The sequence below is a fragment of the Elgaria multicarinata genome, chromosome 2, assembly GCF_023053635.1.
Source record: "Elgaria multicarinata webbii isolate HBS135686 ecotype San Diego chromosome 2, rElgMul1.1.pri, whole genome shotgun sequence".
NCBI lineage: Eukaryota > Metazoa > Chordata > Lepidosauria > Squamata > Anguidae > Elgaria > Elgaria multicarinata.
In genome coordinates this window covers 155,724,920-155,749,450 of record NC_086172.1, presented here as the reverse complement: position 1 = coordinate 155,749,450, position 24,531 = coordinate 155,724,920, and the positions used below count along the sequence as shown (strand labels likewise).

Sequence of the window (24,531 nt, the reverse complement as noted above, 5' to 3'; positions counted from 1 at the left end):
ACTATAACCTCCAGCGTTCCTGTCCATAGGGCAATCTGACTTAGGCTGATGGGAGTTGAAGTCCAAAACATCTGGAGGGCAGATTGAGGAATGTTGCACTAAGCCATGTTTTAGTGCTGAGGAAGGCTGAACTAAACCATATTTTAGTGTTATGTACAAGAGCAACTGCAAGCTCTGCAATTCATACACTCCCTCCTGTCCTTACATGCCTCAGCTGGAAGCGTCTAACCCTTCCTCCAGACCAATCCGAGAGGCTGTATGATGTCAGGGAGGAGCAGCTCATCCAAGTGCCAGCCATATCTTGGCCTGGGAAGCCCTGCTGTTATCTCCAATTGGGGACTAATACTTGGAATCCCTGGAGGAGGGGCCTTGGAGAGGAGGCAGGGCCTAAGTGGGAACCTCCATGGGCCAGATCCAGCCTGAGCACTGGAAGTTCTACATCCCTGCTTTATATACTCCCTTTGTTCCAAATGTTCATTTGTGAACACCATTGCTTCTGTAGCTGAAATGGCACCACAGGCACACAAGGGGAGGTATTGGCAGACTCAAGGGGAGGTATTGGCAGACTCAAGGGAATCTGAAGGTTTGAAGAAGGACAAAAAGCCTTTAGAAGAAGACTTTCTTGGGGGAGGGGAATGCATCCCATGAGGACAGATCAGTCTCAGTGGCCATGGAATGCTGACTCTTGGTGGAGAGGAGGACAGGGACACAGGATAGAAAATCAGGTGGAAGGGGGAATGAAATTGAGAATCCTAGAAGAGGGGAATCACTGGAGCACTCCAAAGTGCAACACCTTGTTGCAAGTCTCACTTGTCTATCTTATTTGCAGATGTTCTTTTCTTCCTATATTTTAGGGTAGCGTTGTATCCCATCTTGTTTTTAGAAATAACCTCTGCTGCAATATAGCTGTCCATTGCAAGTGCAGATGTTCTGATCTTGCCTTAAGCTTCCCCAGTCATTTCAGCAGTAGTCTCCAATCCATGTGCTCATTCCTTGGCATGTAGCTGAGTACACACGGATCTCTGAATTAGGTTGGTTGTTCCAAGAAAATCAACATTGAACATTTTACCCTAATGGTGAAGTGTCCTAATTACATTAACAATGATGACATTAACAAGTAGCATATTTAAAGCAAAAAAAAAAGGCAGATATTTTCTAGATTGTCATTGTTCATTGTAAGCAACCTAAGAGTTTTTCTTTTGTTTTTAAGGTAGTGTATGTATATTTTTCTTTAAATTCATTGCCATTAAATGATGATGGGTTGAGGGTGATGACTTAATGCATTTCTTAGCTGTCTTTCAAGACTGCAGTCTCTCAGATGGCTAAGAAAATAACAGGTTTCAAAAAGGATCAAGACAAAGCTAAATGAGAAGCGATAATAACTACTCTGAGAAGTTACTTGTCCCTCTGCCTTTCATCCTCCATTTCTTCCTGTTTCATCCCCCCCGCCACAATATTTTTCTATAGTGCCTCTAAGAACAACTTCAGCAATGTCTGTTAGCTAAGATAGTTCAGGCAATACTACTTTGTCATCATGGTGCTTCAATCTCAAGATGAAAATAGATTGTTGTTCCCTCATATTCTCTCACATTCTTGTCCCTTGTGCTGTTGCCCTGTGGCAGCCTACCCCACCCAATCCCCAGACATTTTGGGCTACAACTCCCAGCATTCTTGGCTGTTGGCCATGCTGGCTTGGGCTGATGGGAATTGAAGTCCAAAACATCTGCAGGCACCAGGTTGGGTAAGGCAGCTCTATGGACCATGGTAATGGCTGATGCCAGATACAAGAATGGTAAACTAGGTCTGTAATCCATCAGAGTGCAGCAGTTCTAAAGATCTTAAACAACATTCTCAGTAATAAGATATTAATGTTTGGAGTGGCTCCTCTCAAGTGTCATTGAAGTGCCTTGCATTTTTAGCCCTTCAATGATTACTCATATAATCTGCTGAGTACTGAGAATCAAGTGTGGCAGAATTAAGGGCACTTGTAAATCACAGGCCCTCACTTGATTAAACGGTCGTAACAGGGAATGTATCTTCTCCCATGTTTTTCAGGAAAATCCTTTTGAGTTAACATGAAGCATCAACAGGTTCTTAATGATTATTTCATGTTAGTATTTATGCAGCAGCAGAAGCCCAATTTTGTCTAGAAGCCCCACTGCTCTTAGCGTTATACTTGTAAATAAAGAATCTTGAAGAAATCGATTTTTTGCAAATTTGTGTATGAAATGACCTAATCTGCAGATCAGAACTCCACTAGATTTTGTACTTCTCTGTTGCAATGTGGTTCTCAGCAGTTTAAACCTATCTCAATTATTTGTGTCTATGTGTGTGTATGGAGAGAGAGAATGTGTTTAAATATGTGCATATTTTGAAAGGAATCTTTAAAAAATGCAAATAAATGTGAAAATGGGCAAAAACATGCAGAAGTGACACAGATCAGAAATAGATTTTTTCCCCACCTTTACCTGCAAAGACACAGCTTCCTGCCCTAATCTGGGGATGTAACAACATGATTTATGTAACAATTTCCAGAGGGTAGCCATGTTGGTCTGCTGCAGCAAAAAACAAAAGGGGAGTAGACACATTCATGAAAGATATAGCAATCAGTAGTTACTGTTTGTGATGGTTACATATTTTATTTATTATTTTATTTATTTATTTATTGCATTTATATCCCTCCTTTTTTCCCTCTTGCAAGTGACCCAAAACAGCTCACATGGTCTTCTTCCTCTCCATTTTATCCTCACAAAAATCCTGTGAGGTAGGTTGTGTCAATGACTGACACAAAATCACCTAGTGACTTCACAGCCAGGTGGGGAGTAGAACTTGGATTTCCTCAGTCCTAGTCTAGCATTCTAACCACTAGACCTACCTGCAGGGACTCCCTGCCTCACTATGAGCCTGTCTGAGTATTAGGATCTGTGGGAGAGGCCCATTAGAGGGCCTTATTACCCACAGTGGCCTGTTTGTTGGGTACACGTGAGAAAGCGTTCTCCTTTATCATTCTGAAAGTGTGGAATGTGCTTTTTCAAGAACTGCAATTGGCTCCCACTCTCTTGGCTTTTACAAAGGCTGTAAAGACTTTAACTTTGTGTCAGTGGAGCCTTTAAGGCTGCCATTGGCGTGGGGGGGGGAGTGCGCAATTTACAGACACTCCAGATATTGCGCAATTCCCGCATTGTGTCAATGGCAGCTGCCATGGAAGGGGAAGTGCGCATTTTTGGCCCACCAGTGGGCAAGCACTCAGGTGGAGATTCACACTCGTGTCGGGAGTGCCCGACTGGGCCCAAGGGTCCAGATGCAAGGGGGTCTATAGGACTCCCAGATCCAGTCAGGCACTCATGACATCCCTAGTAAAAACACAGCTTTTCTATTTTGCCTTTTACAAAGTGGGGTTTTAATGTGTGTGTTTTTTACTGTTTTTAGTGTTCTTAGTTTTATTGTTGCAGGATTTTGGTATGTTAAACCATTGTATACCGCCTTTCTTGGAGGAGAAGGCTATCAATGGCTACTAGTCCTGATAGCTATGTGCTACTTCCAGTAGCAGAGGCAGTAAGCCTGTGTGCACCAGTTGCTGGGGAACATGGGCAGGAGGGTGTTGTTGTTCCAGGGTGGATTTGATTTAAATCATGATAAATCATGATTTAAATCACAATTTAAATCATTGCTCAGAAAGACTCGATTTAATCATGTGACTCCCCCCCCCCCCCAAGTGCACTCTATTCATTGATTTTTTTGAAATTTAGCACTTAAGAAGTAAGGGGTTGATTCTGTGTACATAGATTTGCAAATGAACAATGGGATTGTGATCTCTGCAGACACAAATTCACAGTTTTGAGAACCGTAAAACCAAGCATCTGTGATCATATCTTCTAGATAAAAAATTGCCCAATAATCTTACAGAAACCTCTGGAAGAGCATGGCATTGTGAATGGATTAACGGAATTCATTTACCAAAATTTAAACATTGCATGAATATACAGCCTCATGCTACATAATTAAAAACTAATCCTTATTTCATGATGAATAGCCTTTGGACTATACTGTATCTTAAATAGAAAACTATCTTTAGATAGATTTTTCCTCAAAAAGCATTTTATTAAAAAAAAAATCTGATTTAAATAAATTAAAAAAACCATTGATTTTTATCCACCCTGTGTTGTTCCTGTGTCCTGCTTGTGGGTTCTTGGTTAACAGCTGGTTGGCCACTACGTGAACAGAATGCTGGACTAGATAAGTCCCTGGGCCTAACATATGCAAAGCAGGATATTGCACTATGAAAGTGATATATAAAAGGCAGTAGCCACACCAAGCTGGATATAGGACTATGAAAGTGGTATGAAAGCATTATATGGTATCTGTCAATAGGCCCCAACAGTTGTCAGTGGCACTTCAATACCACTATGCACCAGTAGTGTGGCTCCTGCATTTTATATACCACTTTCATAGTGAAATATCCTGCTTGGTGTGGATTAGGCCTTGGTCTGATCCACCACTGCTCTTCTTATGTTCTTGATGGGTTTTTATCCGATAAGGTGGTATACAAATGTTAATAAATAAATATCAGAGGCGGTGTGGTTCTGACTACCAGTTGCTCGGGAACATGAGCAGGAGGGTGCTATAATTGTGTTCACGTCCTGCTTGTGGGCTCACCAGAAGCACCTCATTGGCCACTGAGGGAAGAGAATGCTGGGCTTTGGTCCAGTCTGGCTCTCCTGTTCTTAATCCATGTTTTCCATCTAATATGGATTAATCAGCAGTACTACTGATAGTATCATGCGCCGATGGTGCTATCACATTGTTACATTTTGTGCTACTGCACTGTATTGTGCAGCAATTGCTTCTCCCTTTTTGGGGCAGAGAAACTAACATCTACAAGTTGCATTTGTATGTCTTAAAGCAGCGGTAGATAGAGGATAGATCTGAAACTACTGGCAGATCTCTGGGTGATTTGTAGTAGATTGCTCAGGGTTTTTGTTTGTTTGTTTACTTTCAGTTGTTTGACAATAGCAGCCACAAAATGACTCTTTCCTTGCCCAGTAGCCCCTTATTATGTGCTGAAATGAAGAAAGGTTGGGGTAACAAAGAGTAGGTTTTTATGTGGAAGGACTGTGAACTCAAAACAAATTCCCGGGCTCAGAATTCTTTCATTCTAAGTGTATGTCTTTTCCACCAGCTTGTGGTTGGTGGATTTCAAGGTTCTAGTAAAAAAAGCAAAACCACACACACGCAAAGTAGATCCCGAAAACCTGGAGACTGCCCACCCTGGTTTAAAGCTTCATCCCTAACCCAGATAAGCAACACTTCCTGGTCTTGTTCTAATTTCAACACACATTCAGGTGGACTTCACTGGGTCTAAATCATCTCTAAATTAAATCAGTGTGGTGTAGTGCTAACATTGTCAAATTAGGAGTGGGGAGACTCAGGCTTTCGCAGTCAACTTGGGCCAAGCTCTCTCTCTCTCTCTCTCTCTCTCTCTCTTAGCCAAAAATACCTCTCAGGATTATACAGAAGATAAAAGTAGCAAGGAAAGAACCATGTATACTGCCCTGAATTCCTTGGAGGGAAGGGATTGGAATTAACACAATAATAATAAATACATTAGTTTGTGATTGCTAGCATTCTTAAGTGGCACCCGTAATTTTTAAAAATGTGTATAAAGTCTTCTAGTTACTTGCATGGGCGAGGTACTGAATAAAGAGGTGGGGGCCCCTCTTTCAGTCTGAGGGCCAAATTCAATTTAAGAGAAACTCCCAGGGCTTCCAGGGGTTGGGGGTGGAGCAAAAGACAGCCAGAAAACAAAAAATACCAGCATGTTTTAGCTTAAAGCTCAGTGCCTGTAGCTAAGCCTTAGGAGAGGAATTTCAACCTTTGAGAAGTGCCAGTGCTCCACAAAAGCAGAGAAACCACCATCCATCGGTGGTTGGGGGGAAGGCGGGTGAGGCCAATGGAAGGGGAAAACCTCAGAGGGCTGAATTTGTCCCTGGAGACTTCCTGTTGATTTGTCCCCTAGGCCCGCCTACTGATTAAAGGATTATTATTGTTTTTATTAATTCTACTTTTTAACAAATGAATGATTTTTTAAAAAAAACACACACAAATGCCCGTTACCCTAACTTCAGTGTATTTACTTTTGAGGTAAGGCTGAGAACTTGCAATGCAATAACCCAAAATCTACCACACGTTATGAGAAGATATGTTCATATGAATATGTTCACTTTTCCATTCCTTACTACAGTTACGCCCCAGAGTCAAAATGACTTTAAAAAAGAAATGTGTTCTCTTTCATCTCAGCCCAACCATTTAATAATATGCCTCCATCAATTGACACTTGCACTCACCACTCAATCAACTGAAGCTTCAGTTGATCTACTGCGGTTTTTAAAAAGCTAATAAAGTCTTGTGTCCTTAGTAATAATAGTCACTTACCCATCATTTTTAATAGACCCTAACCTCTGGGACTCCGCTATCCAACAAAATGGCTGATCGAAGGCTTTGCAATAAGGCCTGCAGCTGAGTGAGGTCAGGAGAGCACTGAAGAGACCACCATTTTGCAGTTGCTTAACATAGTTCTTTCCCTTACCTTTGAAGTTGAATGTTTGGCCTGTTTTATTTAATATTATCCTAAGAGAAATACTTCTGTATAGAAAAATATGTTTTTCAGGAGAATTTCATTGTGCATTTCTTTCCCCTCAACCTCCTTCTAGGAATGGAATAGCAAACTGCCGGATGCGGACAGACAGCGAGCCGTCCTGTGGCTCTCCAGTGGTTAGCGGTGATCCAAAGGAGGACCACAACTATAGCAGTGCCAAATCTTCCAACCACAGGAGCACGTCACCCACTAGTGACTCCGTTTCCTCTTCCTCTGCTGATGACCATTACGAATTCGTTACAAAAGGCAGCCGGGACAGTAGTGAGAGCAGTGAGGTCAGCTTCCATAGCCATGAGAGCCATAGTGAGGCAGAGGAGGAGGACAAAAGGCAGAACCGAAAAGAGACCAAGGATTCTTTGGCTGATAGTGGGTACGCCTCTCAGCACAAGAAACGTCAGCATTTATTGAAGGCAAAAAAAGTACCGTGTGACACACTGCCTCTTAAAAAGAGACGTACAGAGAAACCCCCTGAAAGTGACGATGAGGAGATGAAAGAAGCAGCTGGATCGCTCCTGCATTTGGCGGGAATTCGGTCTTGTTTGAACAACATCACCAATCGGACGGCAAAGGGGCAGAAAGAGCAAAAGGACACCACAAAAAACGAGAACAAATCCATCGATTGAACTTATAAAACAATTTCGTTTCAGCACGTCAGGTGAATTCTAATGATTTGTGGCAATATCAACAAATATTTTCTTTGTTCAAGTTTTCTCTTTTCTTTTTCCCCCCCTCCTCTCTCTCTCTCTCTTTGTGTTTGTTTCTTTTTGGAACCTTTAAGATTTTATTTTTTATTTTTTAAAGGAGATTGAAGCCATAGAACTCATACTGATACTCAACTAATTTTACAAAAGCTTTTCATTACATGAAGACAAAAAAAGAAAGTAAAAGCCAAAATTGCCGTTGCTTTCTCCAGCTTTTGTCAGAAATGCGTGGTTGAATGCGCTGTGACATGGCCAGTTAATGTGAGAGGAATAAAATTCGGCACTTGAAAATCTCTTATGCTTAGAAGAAATTGGCTAATTTGGTAATTGTTCAGGCCAGGCTCTTAAAATTCCAAAAACAAAAAGGCCTTATCATTGGGTTTTATGTGTGAATGTGTCTAGAGGTTTCGGGGGAAGTGAGAGGCACACGGATCATTCAGTGGCATTCGCTTGCAGTTGTGCCATAGAAATCTTGGAATAGCCGCTAGAGACAGCTGCTCATACAGTAATGAACTATTAGTACTTCATGTACTGTGTATGGCTCATAATGTGAAGACTTAATAACTTTTAAATTATGAAAACTGAACTTTGTATGCAATGATTTCCAGTGAAATAAGGAGAAAGGGATGGAGCGGGTAGGGTGGGGATTAGTGATATTCTTTAATCAATTAATTGTCTTCTATATTTAAATTAAAAGAATGTTTTTTAAAAAGCCATAAGCCTGAAAATTGGCACTGCCTGCAAAAATGTTATGGGAAAACAAGCTATGAGTTCTTAACTGCCTGAGTGAAAAGCAATCAAGTCTAAAGAAAATTATGAGTAGATATTTAAGGAGGATCAAAATGAGGAAACTTTTTCTACAGGTCACAAAGATTTGATCTCACTAGGGAAAAAACATGCTACAAAACCTGCCATTAGTATTATATTGCCTTTTTTTTCTTTCAAAAAAAAAATCCATGTTGGTTGGGCAAAAATATAAAATAATATTACATAGAGCTCCTTACAGTGCTCCTCAAAGCGGTGTACCCAATTAATGTCAGTCAGGATTCATCTGTGCAAAAATGACAATATATTTCCAGTTGTAACCACTGTAGCCAGCAGAAAATTCTGATCCACATTGCATGGATTCCTTTCTGGGAGGGACTTGGGAGTACAAAATAAAAAACCCCTTTTTTAATTCAAAGATAACAAAAGTTCTTGTAAGGTAAATAATGTATTTAGCATGAAGCATGAATTATTTTCATATAAATATAGAAAAATAGAGAAAAGGCTATGCCTCTAATTTTTAAGCCCATAGGCTTAGTTTGTTTTTTGGGGGGGTTGTTTTGATTTTTTTTTTCTTATTTCTTTTTCTTTTTTGGAAGCAGGTGTTTTCAAGGTTTAACCTTTTTCAGGGACAAATACTGACTGTTGGGGAATTTACTCTGCAATATAAAAAAATAAAATAAAACTTCATGCTCGGGTAGGGCTTGGATGGTTGAATTATATTGCCTTGTCTGCACATTCAGCCCCCTTCCCCTACTTCTCTGTTTTTTGAACACGTTTGTCCTTTCTTTGTCTTTACATGTATTAACATTACGCAATAATTTTGAGGGCAAAGCAAGTAGTGAGTGTGTATGATTAAGACTCCAGGAGGAGACGTTGAATTGGAGGTTGGGGGCACGGGGAGAGAGAACTTGCAATTTGGTTTGGACGGGGTGATGATGACGCAAATTTGCTCATCTGCCATGACGGAACAAGTAACGAAAGGGCTTTTATTTGTGTTCACAAAGTGACTAGAGACGCATGGTAAAGAAACGTCTTGTTTATGGCGTATCTGCTTTACAGTGATGACCCCATAAACTGATAGAAGGCTTTGCGATAAGGGCAACTATTTAACTCAAAAAAACACTGGTTTCAAAAGGCGTGATCTTGAGATGACTTCCAAACTTATAGGATGGAATCTAAGGGGACATATATTTGTCATGCGTCTTTACGACAGCCCCCCTTCCCGCTGCAGCCCATCATACATCCTGAAAAATGACTGCATGCAGTTAGAAGTGGAAGTTGTCAATCCTTCAAAGAAAAGCATTATGTGTTTGTAAGGGACTCCTTGGATCCCAGCCGTAGACTCCAATGGACTAAATGCAGCTTTCTATTCATTGCAACTAGTTGTGGTGGTGTTTTGGAGAGGAGTGGGGGTTGGACTGTTGACAAAAAATGCAAAAAGCATTTTGGGGAATATCATTTTCAGACATGGGGAATTTATTCAAGAAAGTATATACAGCATGAACAGGGAATTCATGCCAACAAAGGCTTGAAATTACACACACCCTTCAGCAAGTTCAACCTATGCGTTTCTAGTTTTCTCAATATGGTTTCCAATTACGTATAGATGGGATGAATTCTGTATCTGTGCCCCTCCTGCCCTAAAAAAAGTAACACTGGTTTAAGAAGCAGCACAAACATTTTTAAGAGTTAAAGAGGTAAGAAACCATGTCAACAAATGTAAGACTTTTCTCTCTGAACAAGAGTGCCATATTGTAACTGCCATGGAGTTTCACCAGGCCTGAGCATATCTTATGAAACATAAAACGATCTGCTTGCCTATTTAGTGGAATGAAATAAATATTCCACCCTAAGGCTTTTTTAGTCAAGAACTGGAAGGATTCTGAAGTCTGATTATTGTTGCTTATGCCAGTGTTATCACTTTCTGTAAGTACTGTATAGAGAGAAAAATAGAGGTTACAGCATGATGTAGCAATGTGGAGTCTATATGGTGACCCAGAATGTCTTCTGAATTGCTAACTGAAATGTGGTCCAGAGAGGCTAAATCCTGGACTTGGCTGGAATACTGGCTTCGTACTGGGCCAGTCCTTGATCCAGAGCTTGTTTGCCTCAGCTCTGACTTCTTTCCACAATTGCAAGAAATTAAGATGTCAGCTGTGAATCCATGACACAATGCTGTATCTTGGCAGCCTAGCCTTCCGTAAATATACCTGTACAGCAGCCTCGCCCAACTCCCCAGCCCTGCAGATGTGTTGGACTACAATTCCCATCATGCTGGCTGGGCAGAATGGAAGTTGTTGTGTCCTGACACATCTGGGCGGTGCCAGGTTGGTGTACAACATGGACATCCAGCAGTGCACTGAAAGTTGAATTATGAATTTGCAGGCCATTGCGCCTGTCTCTTTCCCATACGCTCACTATGGTGGACAATGCCTTTGGGACTGTCTTCTGCACAAGCCCCATAAAAAAAATAAATTGGAAGTGTGCAAGCTTCTTTCATAACTGCCATTCCTTTCAGTGAGGTTTCTACATGAGCAGAGTTTCCAGTCAATTTAATGAGTCTTGTTTAGGTGAAGTTCCTTACTGTTCATGCCTTGAGTGCATTTTAAATCATTCATGTATCATTCTAATTTGTCATGCATTCCTTTGACTGGAGTCACGCCATGTATACATTTTGTCTATAACAGGTGCATACCCAAAATAACACCATTTGCTTCAGTGGTTCCCTCTGAATATATACACCATTGTTACTAGCACAAATGTTTTGTGCACAAAAATGCTTTTGTTGTTGTTTAGGATTTTGACTGACAAAATTACATCAGGTTAACTTTTTGGGGTGGCGGATAGTGTAAATATTGTTTCACTTAAGTACCTTAATTAAGTACCTAATTCTTATTAGATGTAGCTCAGTAACTTGGATGGGCTGCTGAAATCTTGGCTTGTCTGTCACACTGCCACTTCCAAAAACATCTTTAATTTTTTTTAAAAAAATCCCAGCATTAAATTCTATGGTGCCAACTTCTTATTTTGATGCCATGCTGAAGTGAAAGCATTTAGGTCCAATTGTAGACTTCAGCTACACTGATGCTGTTATGTCCATTGAATACATGTTGGGTTGTATCCTCTATACTTGTTGAGCCTCATACCCTTGTGCTACAGCCATTTTGAAAACAGTGGTGAGCATTTTTCTATGCTCATTTTTCAGCAGCACTATTTTTTATTAAAGATCCTAAGGGTGCGATCCTTTGCATGTTTAGATGGGGGGGGGAAGTCCTACAACTGGCTGGGGCATGCTGGGAATTGTAGGATTTTTTCTGTCTAAACATGCATAGGATTGCACCCTAAATATGTTGAGTTTAATTGAGGAATTAAAAAAGCTTCCAAGTCAAAGAATTCATGACAATTTATATATTTTACTGACAAATTATTTTTGTGTGAACATTTTACTGTGGGAAATGGCTGCAAGCTAGGAATGTTAGTAAAGATGAAAAATGTATTTTTATATCCCTCTTAGTTTGGATGCTGAAAATTGTGGGCATGATCCAGCTACCATGCAAGACCTGAGGGTATTCTGAAGGTGAGGGCTGGTCAGGAGGTGAGGGCTCCTTACTGGGAGCCACGGATTTACTAAACCAAGCCAAGGAGGCTGGGGGGAAAAGCACAGAGAATGCTGGAGAGTGGCATAGAGTAGACGCTTGGAATTTGCAACCAGCACATAGTTGCAGGGTTCAGGTAACTGTTGGACAAATGATTCACCCGTCCCTTCCCTGTGTGTTCTTAGCATATAGTCCAGTAAGTCCTTGACTGCCATTTGAGGCTGAGGAACACAAAACTGCCTGTTTAGGGGTGTCTAGCTCCTGCTTCTGAAGCTGCTGACCCTGCTGTTGCATTCTTTCTTCACCTTCAAGGTGCTTTGGTTTGGGGTGATGTATCAGAAGGCCCTCAGCTACAGGGTGCCTGGATGGGGATGCAGAGGGTCCTTGCCAAACGGGGCATGTTGTAGGACACTGGGGCTCTGCGTATTCACTGTAACTGTCCACCGGATTGGGACAGATGCATCCAACTGCCCCTATGTTCCTCCCAATGTATTTGGACACTTACTGAACCTCTGCACCATAGGTTGTGCACACACTTCTGCAGGGACTGGACTTCATAAAATCACTTTGATGTAGACTTCTGTCTTCAGAAACAGTGAAACATTTAGAATTAGATCCAGATTTCACCTTCCATGAACATATGAGCATCATTCGTGGGTGGAAGGGCTCCTTCTGTCAATGGAAGGGTTTTGTTTCATCAGAGGGATCCCACTGAAGGAAGGTGGGTGTTGACTTTTGCCCATTTTCCCCTCCCTTTGCAGCCCCCAATGCCACCACCCACATTGTCCTGGAGCCCCCCCTGCCCCCCCCCCAAAAAAAACCCACATTGGAGCAGGATTTTGGAAAGGTGCAGGGGGTTGTAAGGGGGGAGGAAATCGGAAAAAATCACCTCTTCTCCCCCTTTGCCATCAGGAGCAGTTCTCATGGGATGCTCTTTCCAGCAGGAGCAGAGTCTGGATCCAAGTCGCAAAGTCTAAAGATCTCTCTGGGCTGCTTTATTTTATCAAATTCCAACTTTGAATCCTCAGTAAATCTGTTGTTAGAACTGGCAATAACAGACCTTTGTCTCAGCAACTTGGATGGTGGCCGCTTTGTACAAGTGTGCTGCTGAACCATGTTTTCTGGTGCACTCTGAATTAGACAATATCATTCAGAACTCCCCGAGGTGTGCCTTGGCAATGAAGCTGCTGCCACGCTTGTGAAACAAGGGCTGTCTCATTCACTCCTGTCCTGTTCAAAGGCTTGTGTTTTGCGCATTGACTTGTCCCCTAGTACAGAAGCAAAGGAGCGTAGCTCTGCTTGCACAGAGGCCCACATGTACAATAAAACCTTTCAGATTGGGGCTGATGTGGGCATAGTCACAAGTCACTCCTAGTTTGTGGCAAGGGGGTGGGAGGGGGACACCCAAATGACACAGATCTAATGTGAGAAGTGCAACATTATGCAGCAAGGCTTGTGAACCTTTGATCAGATGTTGAGTCTTGCTAGTCACATGTATTTGCTCACACATTGCCTTTTTGTGTTGCGTGTAGCTTAGGATAGAGGAGCAGTCAGCAACGTGACATCCCTGATTGTAAAATGCATTGCGCAAAATAGTGATCAGCGTCAGTGAGCATAGAAGAGAATTGGCTTTCAATCATATGGACTTGCCAAAAGTTGTTTTTCCCCCCATCCGTTCAGACTATTTTCTTTTGAACTGGGGAATAGAAAGATGACTTGAAAGCCAAATAACTTACGGCGCAATCCAATTTTAGATGGAAAAATGTCGTACTAGAGAGTTGACTGACTTTTTTCTGTCTAAACGTCCACAGGATTGTGCCCTGGCTGAACTAAGTTGAGGCTCTTCTGGTAAGACAAAAGCTGTACGGCTGCTTTGCACATGCAGATTATTAGATTCTGCACCAGCAAAAAGGCAACCTGGTCTTAAGGTTAATCAATATGGTTCTCACATACAAAGGCAGTTGACTTCAAAATGAAAATGAGCAAGGTGAAACTCAGTTGTCGGCTACTGGATCTGTTATTTACAGATATGTGGGTTGTTGTTTTTTAAGTATTCTTCCACCCCCAAACCAAAACCATTCATCCCTCTTGGTTAAGTAGCAGTTACATCTAAGAGTGTTCTTCACAAATCTCCCTGTAATATGTAAAACACTGTTATGCACATAAATGCAGCACTGTGATCTAATTTAAATAACTTTATTTATACTAAAAATGTAATATACATGAATACTTTGCTATGGTGATAACTTTTCGCCCATTTCCTTACTTTCTACTGTAGGGAATTAAAAGCTGTAGTTCACAACTCCCATTTTATTTTTCATAAAAATCTGTATTGTTTTGGTGCATTTTGGGGTTTGTTTTTTTAAGTTAGATGTTATAACAATTACGCAATATTCTGTGCCTCCACCTGTATGAACTTTTCTCATATCTTTGTTCATGCTTCTATTATTCACACACAGACCCCATTTTCCTTTTAATTCTCAGTGAGGAACCGGGTGGGGAAACATTTTGGTGAGGATGGGGCATCCCTTTTGGTACTCTTTCTTGAATCAAAGTGCAAAATTGTCTGCGCAGTGGTTTTACAGTGTTAACTATGTCCATGCAATCCTTCCATAACTCAGCCAACAAGTACTTCTTTCGCTGACCAATAATAATAATAATCTTGGTAAGGTCTGTCTATAGCGTTGTATCTTTCTCCACATTTAAAATTACAAAATAAAAGTTTATAAAAGTTGAAAACAGGCTTCTTCATAGACCTTATCAAGCCAAATTCTTTTTTTATCAAGGTTCTTGGCATTCAAAACTATATTTAAAATACATTTTCTTTTCACTGTGTTGTGTTTTCAGATGAGTACAGGGAAGGGCTTCTGTTCTTGCAGTTCTAATAGAATCAATACAGAGCTAAGAACCACTCTTACGGTTTTGGTTCCAACAGAGCATGCACAGAAGAATCAGGGCTTCTCACCCGGAGGCTTATTTTTTGACAGGCTGGAATCCCACCAATCAGCTTTCTGGTGGGGGAGGAAGAGCTGGATCAAGCCACTCTCCATCCCAGGCCGTCAGCTGGTAGAATGTAAGCATCTTTACAAGGGCAGCGCATAAATGTGGCTATTGAATGGGAATAAAATTTGTGGCGTGCCTACATGCTTTCCTACCCATCTCCGTGCAGAAGCTGGAACCAGAGCATTTATATTGCTCTGTGCCAAAATCATTTACTGGATCCAAACTTCCAATACAGCTGATACATCTTAGAAGTGGGACATTTACAACTGTAGCTTGAAACCCAGTTTTCCCCCTCACTCTAATTCTTGCCTAGAATGTTAATATAGTGTTATTCTTTTTCTTTTCTTTTCTTTTCTTAAAGTTCATTGAGCTTTTTTAAAGTAAGTTTGTAGGAGGAACAATGGTTTTATCCTGGTTTCACTTCTGTATTATACACACTCACTACTTCAGTCTGCCTTGGTGTCAAATGTTGGAAGGGATGGGGGTAGGGAATGATTTCTGTGTGTATGAAAAAGCATTATGAACTTGTACATTTTTATACTCTTCTGTAATATTTTTGAAATATTTTTGTTCTGCAGAAAAAAAAGTGATGAAGCAATCAAAAGACCAATAAGTACAATATCAATGCTTTAGGGGTCATGAGACCTTCACTGGCCAATAGGTTAATTTAGTACAGCAATAAGCCAATTTGTTTTCCTTTCCTTCTTTTTTGTTTTTGGTTTTTATTCCTTTTTTAAAATAAAATAAAATGCTGTACTAGGTGTGTGGAACTGCCAGTTTCATTAACATAAAATGAGAACTGTGATGGGGGCATAAACAGTGATGTTAAGTTGTATTTGTGTTTACCTAAATGAGCAGTCGAAAGGCAAGTGCAATCAGCCAGAAATATTGGGGGGAAATGTTGATCTAGAGGCATACTTGCATTTTACGTTTCTTGATGTGTAATCATATTGCCAAAGACAAACTCTTTCATCAGTTATTATTGTAAATAACACTTTCCCAAAACCTACCATAAAGTTTCTGTGATGTATTGTCTTCCAGTTGCAATAAAAATTACTGAGTTGCATCAATTGAATAATTGCTATTCTGGGTGTTGGCTTTTATTGTTCACTTATTTATTTTAAATTCTACCATGTCCTCCTTTTTGGGCAGGTGATGCTACTGAAGCAGCCACGCAATTAAAAATATTCTGACCAAATTAAAATCATACCAGAACCTGCTTCAAATAAATAGTCCAAAAGGAAAGCTTGAAATAACTGTTCAGGCTTAGACTTGACTTGTTTATCACATTTGTCATCTTCCCTTTTTTCAAGAAGGAGTTCAAGGGTTTGTTATGTGCAGTCATTTGTTTTATCTTCTCAAACGGCCCTGTCTAAAGGAAAGTGGGCTTGGAAAATCAGGTGGGTAAGTGGGAGAAAGCGGGCGTGGGGAGGGGAAGTGGGCAGGGCAGGACGTTTTCTTTAGTTAGGATTTTAATCTCAGAGAAAAACATAGGAAGGTGCCTTATATTGACCCGGTTTGTATAATGAAACATCTCATGGTTTGTTAACTGGCTCTTGATTGCTTGCTGGCTCTTGACCTCTTCCAGTGTGCTAAACAACCCAGAGTTTCTCTGTCCTTGACTTTTCTGTGACGTCTGTACCTGGAATTCTAGGTTGTTAAGGGAGAAACAACCCAGAGCTATAACCCATAGTTTGTTATTGGGTTATAATTCTGGGTTGTTTCTCCCCCAACTCATTTCCACTCACTTCTGAACAACCCATGGTTAACAAACTGTGGGTTGTTTAATCATGTGAACTGGGTCTATTAATCAGGCCATTGGTCCATCTAGCTAAATATTGTCTACATTGAATGGTAGTGGCTCTCCAGGATTTCTGACAGGAGTCATTCCCAGGCCTACCAGAAGATACAAGAGACTGAACCGTCTGCATACAAAGCATGTGCTCTACCAATGAACTGCATCACTTCATCAGAATTAATGTGGCCACATCTACAGCCCTTGTGTGGAAGTGCCAGTTCACAGAAATGGCATAGTTAGAGGAAGCAGTCTTATCCCAGGTAAGACTATTCGTCCATCTATTCTACCCTCCTATTGTCCCCACTAGTGTCTACCCAAGCTGGTAATGGCTGTCCAGGATCTCAGACAGGTCTTTCTCATCATCAGAACCTCTGGATGGAGGGTGGATTCAGAACCCTGTTCTGGATAGCGTTGCTCTCCTTGTGAAAGTGCAGGTTCATTGCTTGGGGGTTCTGGAGTTATCATTGTCACTTGAGGCTCAGGTGGATATATATAGGATTGTGCACTTAGTGTGACATAAGCTGTGGACTACAGGCAGCTGTGGACTACAGGCAACTGTAGCCCATGAAAGCTCGTGACTTCATGAATTTGTAACTCGTAACTTCATGAATTTGAATGATAGTGTCTGCAAACAAGGTTATAAAGTTGCAATGGTGTAAAGATTATGAACTATCCTATACCTTGAGATTGAGGTAGTGCTATAGCTATGTACGTTGGTTACTCATGGGCAATTTGCCTTGCCATCTTGTGGGCATAGCATCAGACACACTAGAAAGTGGAGAGCATTTAGAGCAGGATGCCCATGAATGCCATGGTGCCTGCAATTATCTCCAGTGGTATCTATGAAGGGGTCCCCAGTGTGGCACCTGAAAAACTTTTTTAAAATTATTTTTGTCTGGTTTTTTTAAAATCATAGAATCAAAGAATAGCAGAGTTGGAAGGGGCCTACAAGGCCATCGAGTCCAACCCCCTGCTCAATGCAGGAATCCACCCTAAAGCATCCCTGACAGATGGTTGTCCAGCTGCCTCTTGAATGCCTCTAGTGTGGGAGAGCCCACAACCTCCCTAGGTAACTGATTCCATTGTCGTACTGCTCTAACAGTCAGGAAGTTTTTCCTGATGTCCAGCTGGAATCTGGCTTCCTTTATCTTGAGCCCGTTATTCCATGTCCTGCACTCTGGGAGGATCGAGAAGAGATCCTGACCCTCCTCTGTGTGACAACCTTTTAAGTATTTTGATATACACAAATCCATATCTACATGGATTTATGTATATCCATAGCAATGAATACATATGAAATGCATACAGCTTTCTAGTATTTATATAGGCTTCAACAAAAGCAGACCAAAAATATCCAGATGGATCCATTTGAAGGTGGTGTCTATATGCCACCCATTCAAATATTGAGAGCATGGTAAGGTCCTCAAACCATTGCATTATGGAAGATGAGTGTTTATCCTTACAAAGTTGTAATATCAGTCTTTTAGCTGTCAATAGGTACAGAGAATCCATTTATGCTGGTTGTTTGTTAATTTCCATGAAGCAGGTAAATAATTTAAAAGGGTGTGTATATACTATTTCTTCATTCTAAGACACACTTTTTCCCCATATAATAGGGGAAAAATTTAATAGGGATAAATGCCAAGTTCTACATTTAGGGAATAGAAACCAAATGCACAGTTACAAGATGGGGGACACTTGGCTCAGCAATACTACAAACGAGAAAGATCTTGGAATTGTTGTAGATCACAAGCTGAATATGAGCCAACAGTGCGATATGGCTGCAAGAAAGGCAAATGCTATTTTGGGCTGCATTAATAGAAGTATAGCTTCCAAATCACGGGAGGTACTGGTTCCTCTCTATTCGGCCCTGGTTAGGCCTCATCTAGAGTATTGCGTCCAGTTCTGGGCTCCACAATTCAAGAAGGACGCAGACAAGCTGGAGCGTGTTCAGAAGAGGGCAACCAGGATGATCAGAGGTCTAGAAACAAAGCCCTATGAAGAGAGACTGAAAGAACTGGGCATGTTTAGCTTGGAGAAGAGAAGATTGAGGGGAGACATGATAGCACTCTTCAAATACTTAAAAGGTTGTCACACAGAGGAGGGCCAGGATCTCTTCTCGATCCTCCCAGAGTGCAGGACATGGAATAACGGGCTCAAGTTAAAGGAAGCCAGATTCCGGCTGGACATCAGGAAAAACTTCCTGACTGTTAGAGCAGTGCGACAATGGAATCAGCTACCTAGGGAGGTTGTGGGCTCTCCCACACTAGAGGCATTCAAGAGGCAGCTGGACAACCATCTGTCAGGGATGCTTTAGGGTGGATTCCTGCATTGAGCAGGGGGTTGGACTCGATGGCCTTGTAGGCCCCTTCCAACTCTGCTATTCTATGATTCTATGATAAACATCTCTAAAAATGGGTGCGTCTTAGAATCGCGGGTGTGTCTTAGGTTTTTTTTTCTGTTGGTGGTACTGAAATTAGTGTGTGTCTTACAATCGATGGTGTCTTACAATTGAAGAAATAAGGTATATATATATCTGTTCCAGTATAAAATATATTTGTGTAATAAACTCCTCCCAAAAAGAAGCAACTACTGGACATGTTTAAAACAAGTGCTAGCTGTATTGCACCGCCAGCAATTAGCTGAATTAGACAATCCCTTATTAAAGAAATATTACTGTCCAGTAAACATGAAATAAACATTTTTGCTGGATAAGACACAGCCTGAGATCCAAAGACATGGCAGACACCAAAGTGGCAATCCACCAATTAGGCATTTTGTGGTGGCACACATGGCCGTTTCTGAAATGCCCAGATGTGCCTGTGGGACCCAAATGTTTGGGGACCCCTGATTTAGAGAGCTCAAAAATGTTAATGTTGGAAGTAGTGACTTGGTGTGACATTATCACCTGGATACAGGAACTGGAAATGCACAACAAAACCTTAAGCATCCCTTTTGGTGAAGCACTACCAGCAGCTGCATGTCACAGTTGAGGTTATAAAATCGCCCAACCGTAACAACAGGTACCAATGGCTACTGGGCGCAATGGCTATATGCTATCCTCAGTATCCAAGGCAGTATGCCTCTATATACCTGTTGCTAGGTAACGGGGCAGGAGGGTGCTGCTATTGCACTCCTGTCCCCCTTGTTGGTTTCTTAGAGGCAACTGGTTGGCCACTGCATGAACAGAATGCTGTATTAGATAGACCCTTGGTCTGATTCAGCATGGCTCTTATATTATCTGCCAAACAACTTATATGTGCTGAGTACATGCTCAGCTGCTCTGTAGAACCATCCTTCATTTCCTATAATACCTCACCACTGCTTCTGCTTTAACGAATTGCCCCTTGTGTGTGTTGTGGTTTTAACATCTTGGCTCCAGGTTTAGAAGAGGACAAAGAGGCACCCAAAATACAGCGTTGCAGTGAGGAGTGCAGCTGTCCAAGATTCCAGCTACTTCCTGGTTTGCCATGTGTCCCACCACCACCACAGTCGCACAGTTGTATCAGCATTCAGTAGACACCAGGCATCCTGAGATCTCAATCTCTTCCCCCTTTGATTTTTTTCTGTAAAAGAGGGGGGAGGCATTTCTGCAAAATGTGGGGTTCCACTACATCTGCCAATACTTACCTCTTGTGTGTGTGTGGGGGGTGCCATTTGGGCTACTCAAGTTGGACCAAGCAAGACCACTCATGAAGTCATATTGTGAAAATGTATTCTAGATGAAGTTTCTGACACCACTGGAGTTTGGATACCTGATGTATACTATTTTTGTCAGTGAAGCTGTGAGGGAGAAGAGGTCTGCCATTGCATTTTTAATCTTTAGTATAAAGAAAACACACACACACACACACACACACACACACACACACACTTATCCAATTAATTATCTCAGACCTGTAGCAAATTCATGTTTTTGTTTCCCTTATTTCACTCCACATTACAAAAAGCACTGAAAAAGGTTTAACAAAATAAAATAATCCACATCAAAATAGAAGAAAAAGTTAAAACCAAGTCGATAACTAACAATAACAACTCTAATTAGGAGTTGTTATTGTTTTAATTAAGGCATTAAAAACAGAAAGCACGCCTCTCTTACATAAAATCCATCCAAGCATTCATTTGATCTTTGTTTTTGTTTTTAATACTTTTGGTAGCAGCCCATGTTCTGCCACTTGAGCTCTGGCCTTCCCTTGTCCCGTCTGCTGCCTTCCTCCAGCTTCAGTCTGTCTCTCTCCAACCACATGAACCCAGGCAAAACGCTTGTCAGACCTCACTCCCTGTTTGAAGGTGTGATCAGTAGCTTGTAGCCTCCAGCTAGCAAAAGTAATTGAAATGACTACTACCAGCCTTTAGATCTCATTTGCAAATATTAGCTAAACAAGAGACTAGAGAAGCAGCCATACCCTGATTTGACAGACTTTTCTGCCCATTTTGAGGAGTGTTCTTCTGTAGGGTCTCTCTCTCTCTCTCTCTCTCTCTCTCTCTCTCTCTCTCTCTCTCTCTCTCTCTCTCTCTCTCTCTCTCTCTCTCTCTCTCTCTCTCCACAGTCATACACAATCTGGATCCTGCACAAACCGTCCACAGAAGTCTACTCCTTGTAGCACTGCTCTGAATTGTGGATACCTTTCCGCAAGAAGTCTATTTGCAATCCAAATTGTTTTTCATCTTCTCAAGCTGTTGGATTCTAACCTCTTGAAATGCCGAGCCATGCTGGGCTGCTGTTTGTGCCTTTTGTTCAACTAGAAAAAGTCAACAAATGCAGAAACCACTAATCACTTCTATGTGTAAATCTCCTGGGTAGGCAAACCCTGTACTATTAGGCAACTCCCTTCAACTCTGGCTGCAGTAAAATTCATGTGGTGTGACAGTGCAGCTACTAAAAAGTGAATTGTCTGCCTTCTGTGGGTTGATGATATAAGAGTAATGATAGCCTCCCCAATGTGCTTCCTTTCACAAAATTCTGGTTGTTGTGAATAGTAGCTATTGGTGGTTGGTATAATAATCTGGTGTGCAAAGAATAAGACCTCCATATGGCCCTCGTTCTGGTAAGGTCCCATGGAATGACATACAGCTATTTTTTTTAATGACTAGAAATTAAAGCTGAGGGTTTTGGGACCTCTCGCAATACTTTGCCCGATCTTGTACAAGCACCATGCGGCTCCTGAAGGTGGGAAAAACTGAGCTAGCCTCCAAACAGGCAGGGCCAGCTGGGTTAGGGAGGTGGGCAGAACGCGTGCAGCTCCTTCTTGGTCCTGCCAGAGGTGGGCAGAACGCGTGCAGCTCCTTCTTGGTCCTGCCAGCTACCTGCATGGCCAGCCAGCAGGACCAAGAAGCAACAGGCGCTTTGGAGGGGGAGAGCGCCATTCTTGCTGTACTCTGCCACCAGCTGCACCCATATCACCCCGCTTCAAAGAGTCAGCCCTACTTGTGGTACTTTAAAGAATAACAAATTTGTTCTGGCTTAAGACCTGACAGCACTCTTCAAGTACTTGAAAGGTTGTCATACAGAGGAGGGACAGGACCTCTTCTCCATCATCCCAGAGTGCAGGTGGGAATCTACACTGATGTTATTCTAACGTTTTGAATGGGTTACTGTGACGCACAGCATCACATGACCCTGGGTCTCCAACGTTGTAAATGAGTTGTACTTACAGGTTCTATTTCTTAGTTCCAGCATGGCTACAGATTCATGTGCCTTGTTCTACTGGTAATTTTCCTCTCGCAATCCAGAGCTGCTGCGTTTGCTCCGCCCACTTCCTGTTCTCCTTCCTTCGCCCCATTTGCTATCTTATCTGCTACAGCAGATAAATCACACCAGCATTATACTGTGCAATCACTGACAATTGCATGCAAAGGACTCAGAAGTTTTCCACCTTAGAATCTGCTTTGATTGTGAAGTAGTCCCATGCATCCAGCGTTAATTGTGCTCCTTTTGCAAAAGATTCGCCCCAGCCGCTGCTGTGGGCGCAGGAGCAGGATTTTAAACAAATGCTTACATCTGCGTAAGCTTTATAGATAAAGACACCAAAATTGGCACAGTAATTCAAATACCAAATTTGAATCAAATTGGGTCATCGGTTGATTTTTTTTAACATTTCCCCCCTCTTTGCAAAGGAGCGCTGTAGCTCCCTGCAGAAAAATTAACAAGGGTCCAAAGACCAAAACTCATGACCAGTGGGGCTTAAATGGGGCTGCTGCTAAAACTTTTCAATTTGGTCTCCCATCCAAACTCTGACCAGACCCAGCCCTGCTTAGCTTCAGCAAAGTGGCTAGCTCCTACGCATTCAGGCAATTCCCTGGGACTTGCATTAAGATGTTTTGGGAGGAGGTTTGTGTGTGCTTATGACTATTGCCCTGCCCTGCTCTGCTGGCTAGGAATGAGGCAGGCAGTGGGCAGAGCAAACCCAGCAGCTCTCACAGAAGAGGGAGAACAATGGAAGGATTGAACAATGTGCCCTGAAGTTCCGTTGCAGTGAAACGTAAGTCACGCTAGTGTGTCCCATGATACAGAGAAACGATACAAAGAGCCACGTTAGAAAGGGACACTAGCAACGTTATAAGACTAGTGTAGATCCGGCCCAGGACACGGAATAATGGACTCAAGTTACAGGAAGCCAGATGCCAGCTGGACATCAGGAGAAACTTCCTGACTGTTAGAGCAGTACGACAATGGAACCAATGACCTAGGGAGATCGTGGGCTCTCCCACCCTAAAGGTATTCAAGTGGCAGCTGAACAGCCATCTGTCAGGGATGCTTTAAGGCGGATTCCTACATTGAGCAGGGGGTTGGTCTCGGCGTTATAGGCCCCTTCCAACTCTATGATTCTATGATTATTTTCAGGGGTTATAGTAAATACACTCTTTAAAAGCCTCTGCTCTCTCCTAACTTCACTCTCCCACCCCCACCCTGTGAACATTATCTCATGATATGCTGAAGAACTATCATCCAGGCAGGGTCTTGTCGATCCAATTAAACCTGCTTCTATATCAACACTGCTTTTAAGCAAAATATATTGATTGGTGAAGCTTTGGACCCACTTTAATCAAGTAATCTAAACAGGGCTTAAGCTTCAAAAGCTGTGGTGATGCTCCTAGCTTCAAAGCTCTGACTTATAGTGAATTAATTTATCCCGGATGTTCTAATGCTCCCAGCAACCCTATGGATTTTAATGTCAGAGGTTGCAATCATGGCACTGATAATATTCCCTAAATTCAGCCTCTATTGATTATAATGTAAAGGCAGAGAGTGAGAAAGGCTTCAACGAAAACAAAGGGCTTTGATTTTTATTGAGAAAGACTGGCTCATTCACTCCAGTACTATCACCCTTTTTGGTATGGGATCTTATTAGGAGCTAATTTAGTCCCTTGTTAAATAATGGTTTTATTCAGGCGTCGAGCTTTTCATTTTCAGGGTCCCTCTTTCTCTTCTCCTCTGTAGCCACCCACTCTTTTTCATAGCAGCAAATTAAAAATGGCCAAGTCTCTACAGTTTGTGGAAAGCGTTGTCATCTTCTGTAGTTATGACAAATTGCATTCAAAGGGGACAAGTTTAGTATGCTCCAGTACTGTAGCAGTTATAGTAGTGTTAGTTACCAATTTGTTTCTGTGCCCAATTCAATGCCATGCTTTTGATGTTAAGGCCCTAAACCAGCAATGGGCAATCTCTGGTGTCATAAGTCTCGCAGGGGCTTCCCATCTGATCTGAACTCTTCTTCCCCTGGTCCTGCCCCCAATGCCCTGGAGGGGAAAGTTCTTATCTCTAACCATCAGCTGATCAGATATAAGTGTTTTTCCTGCTTAGCAATGAAAAGGGTGTCTTGATATTTGGGATGCTGTTTGAAAGTGCTGCGGAGTGATTCAGTCCTGCTTACTTCTGAGTGGTTAAACATTTTGAGCTAAACAGTATGGCTTACTGTGTTGTGCGCAGGGCCGGTGCCAGACAATTTTGCGCCCTAGGCAAGGCGAGCTACTTGCACCCACCCATCCCCAAAATTGCCAACTTCGATT

The 24,531-nt window shown here is 41.9% G+C and overlaps 1 protein-coding gene across 4 annotated transcripts in view; it reads left to right on the top strand.

Annotated features, from left to right (window-relative positions):
* FOXN3 (forkhead box N3) overlaps positions 1 to 15,801 on the top strand; it is a 197,540-nt gene extending 181,739 nt beyond the window's left edge. For all 4 annotated transcript variants that reach the window (XM_063117949.1, XM_063117951.1, XM_063117950.1 and 1 more), the window contains one exon: positions 6,711 to 15,801. In XM_063117949.1, coding sequence (XP_062974019.1) covers positions 6,711 to 7,278 — 568 coding nt within the window. In that variant the 3' untranslated portion in view covers positions 7,279 to 15,801. The remainder of the gene's footprint in view (positions 1 to 6,710) is intronic.
* The last annotated feature ends 8,730 nt before the right edge of the window (positions 15,802 to 24,531 follow it).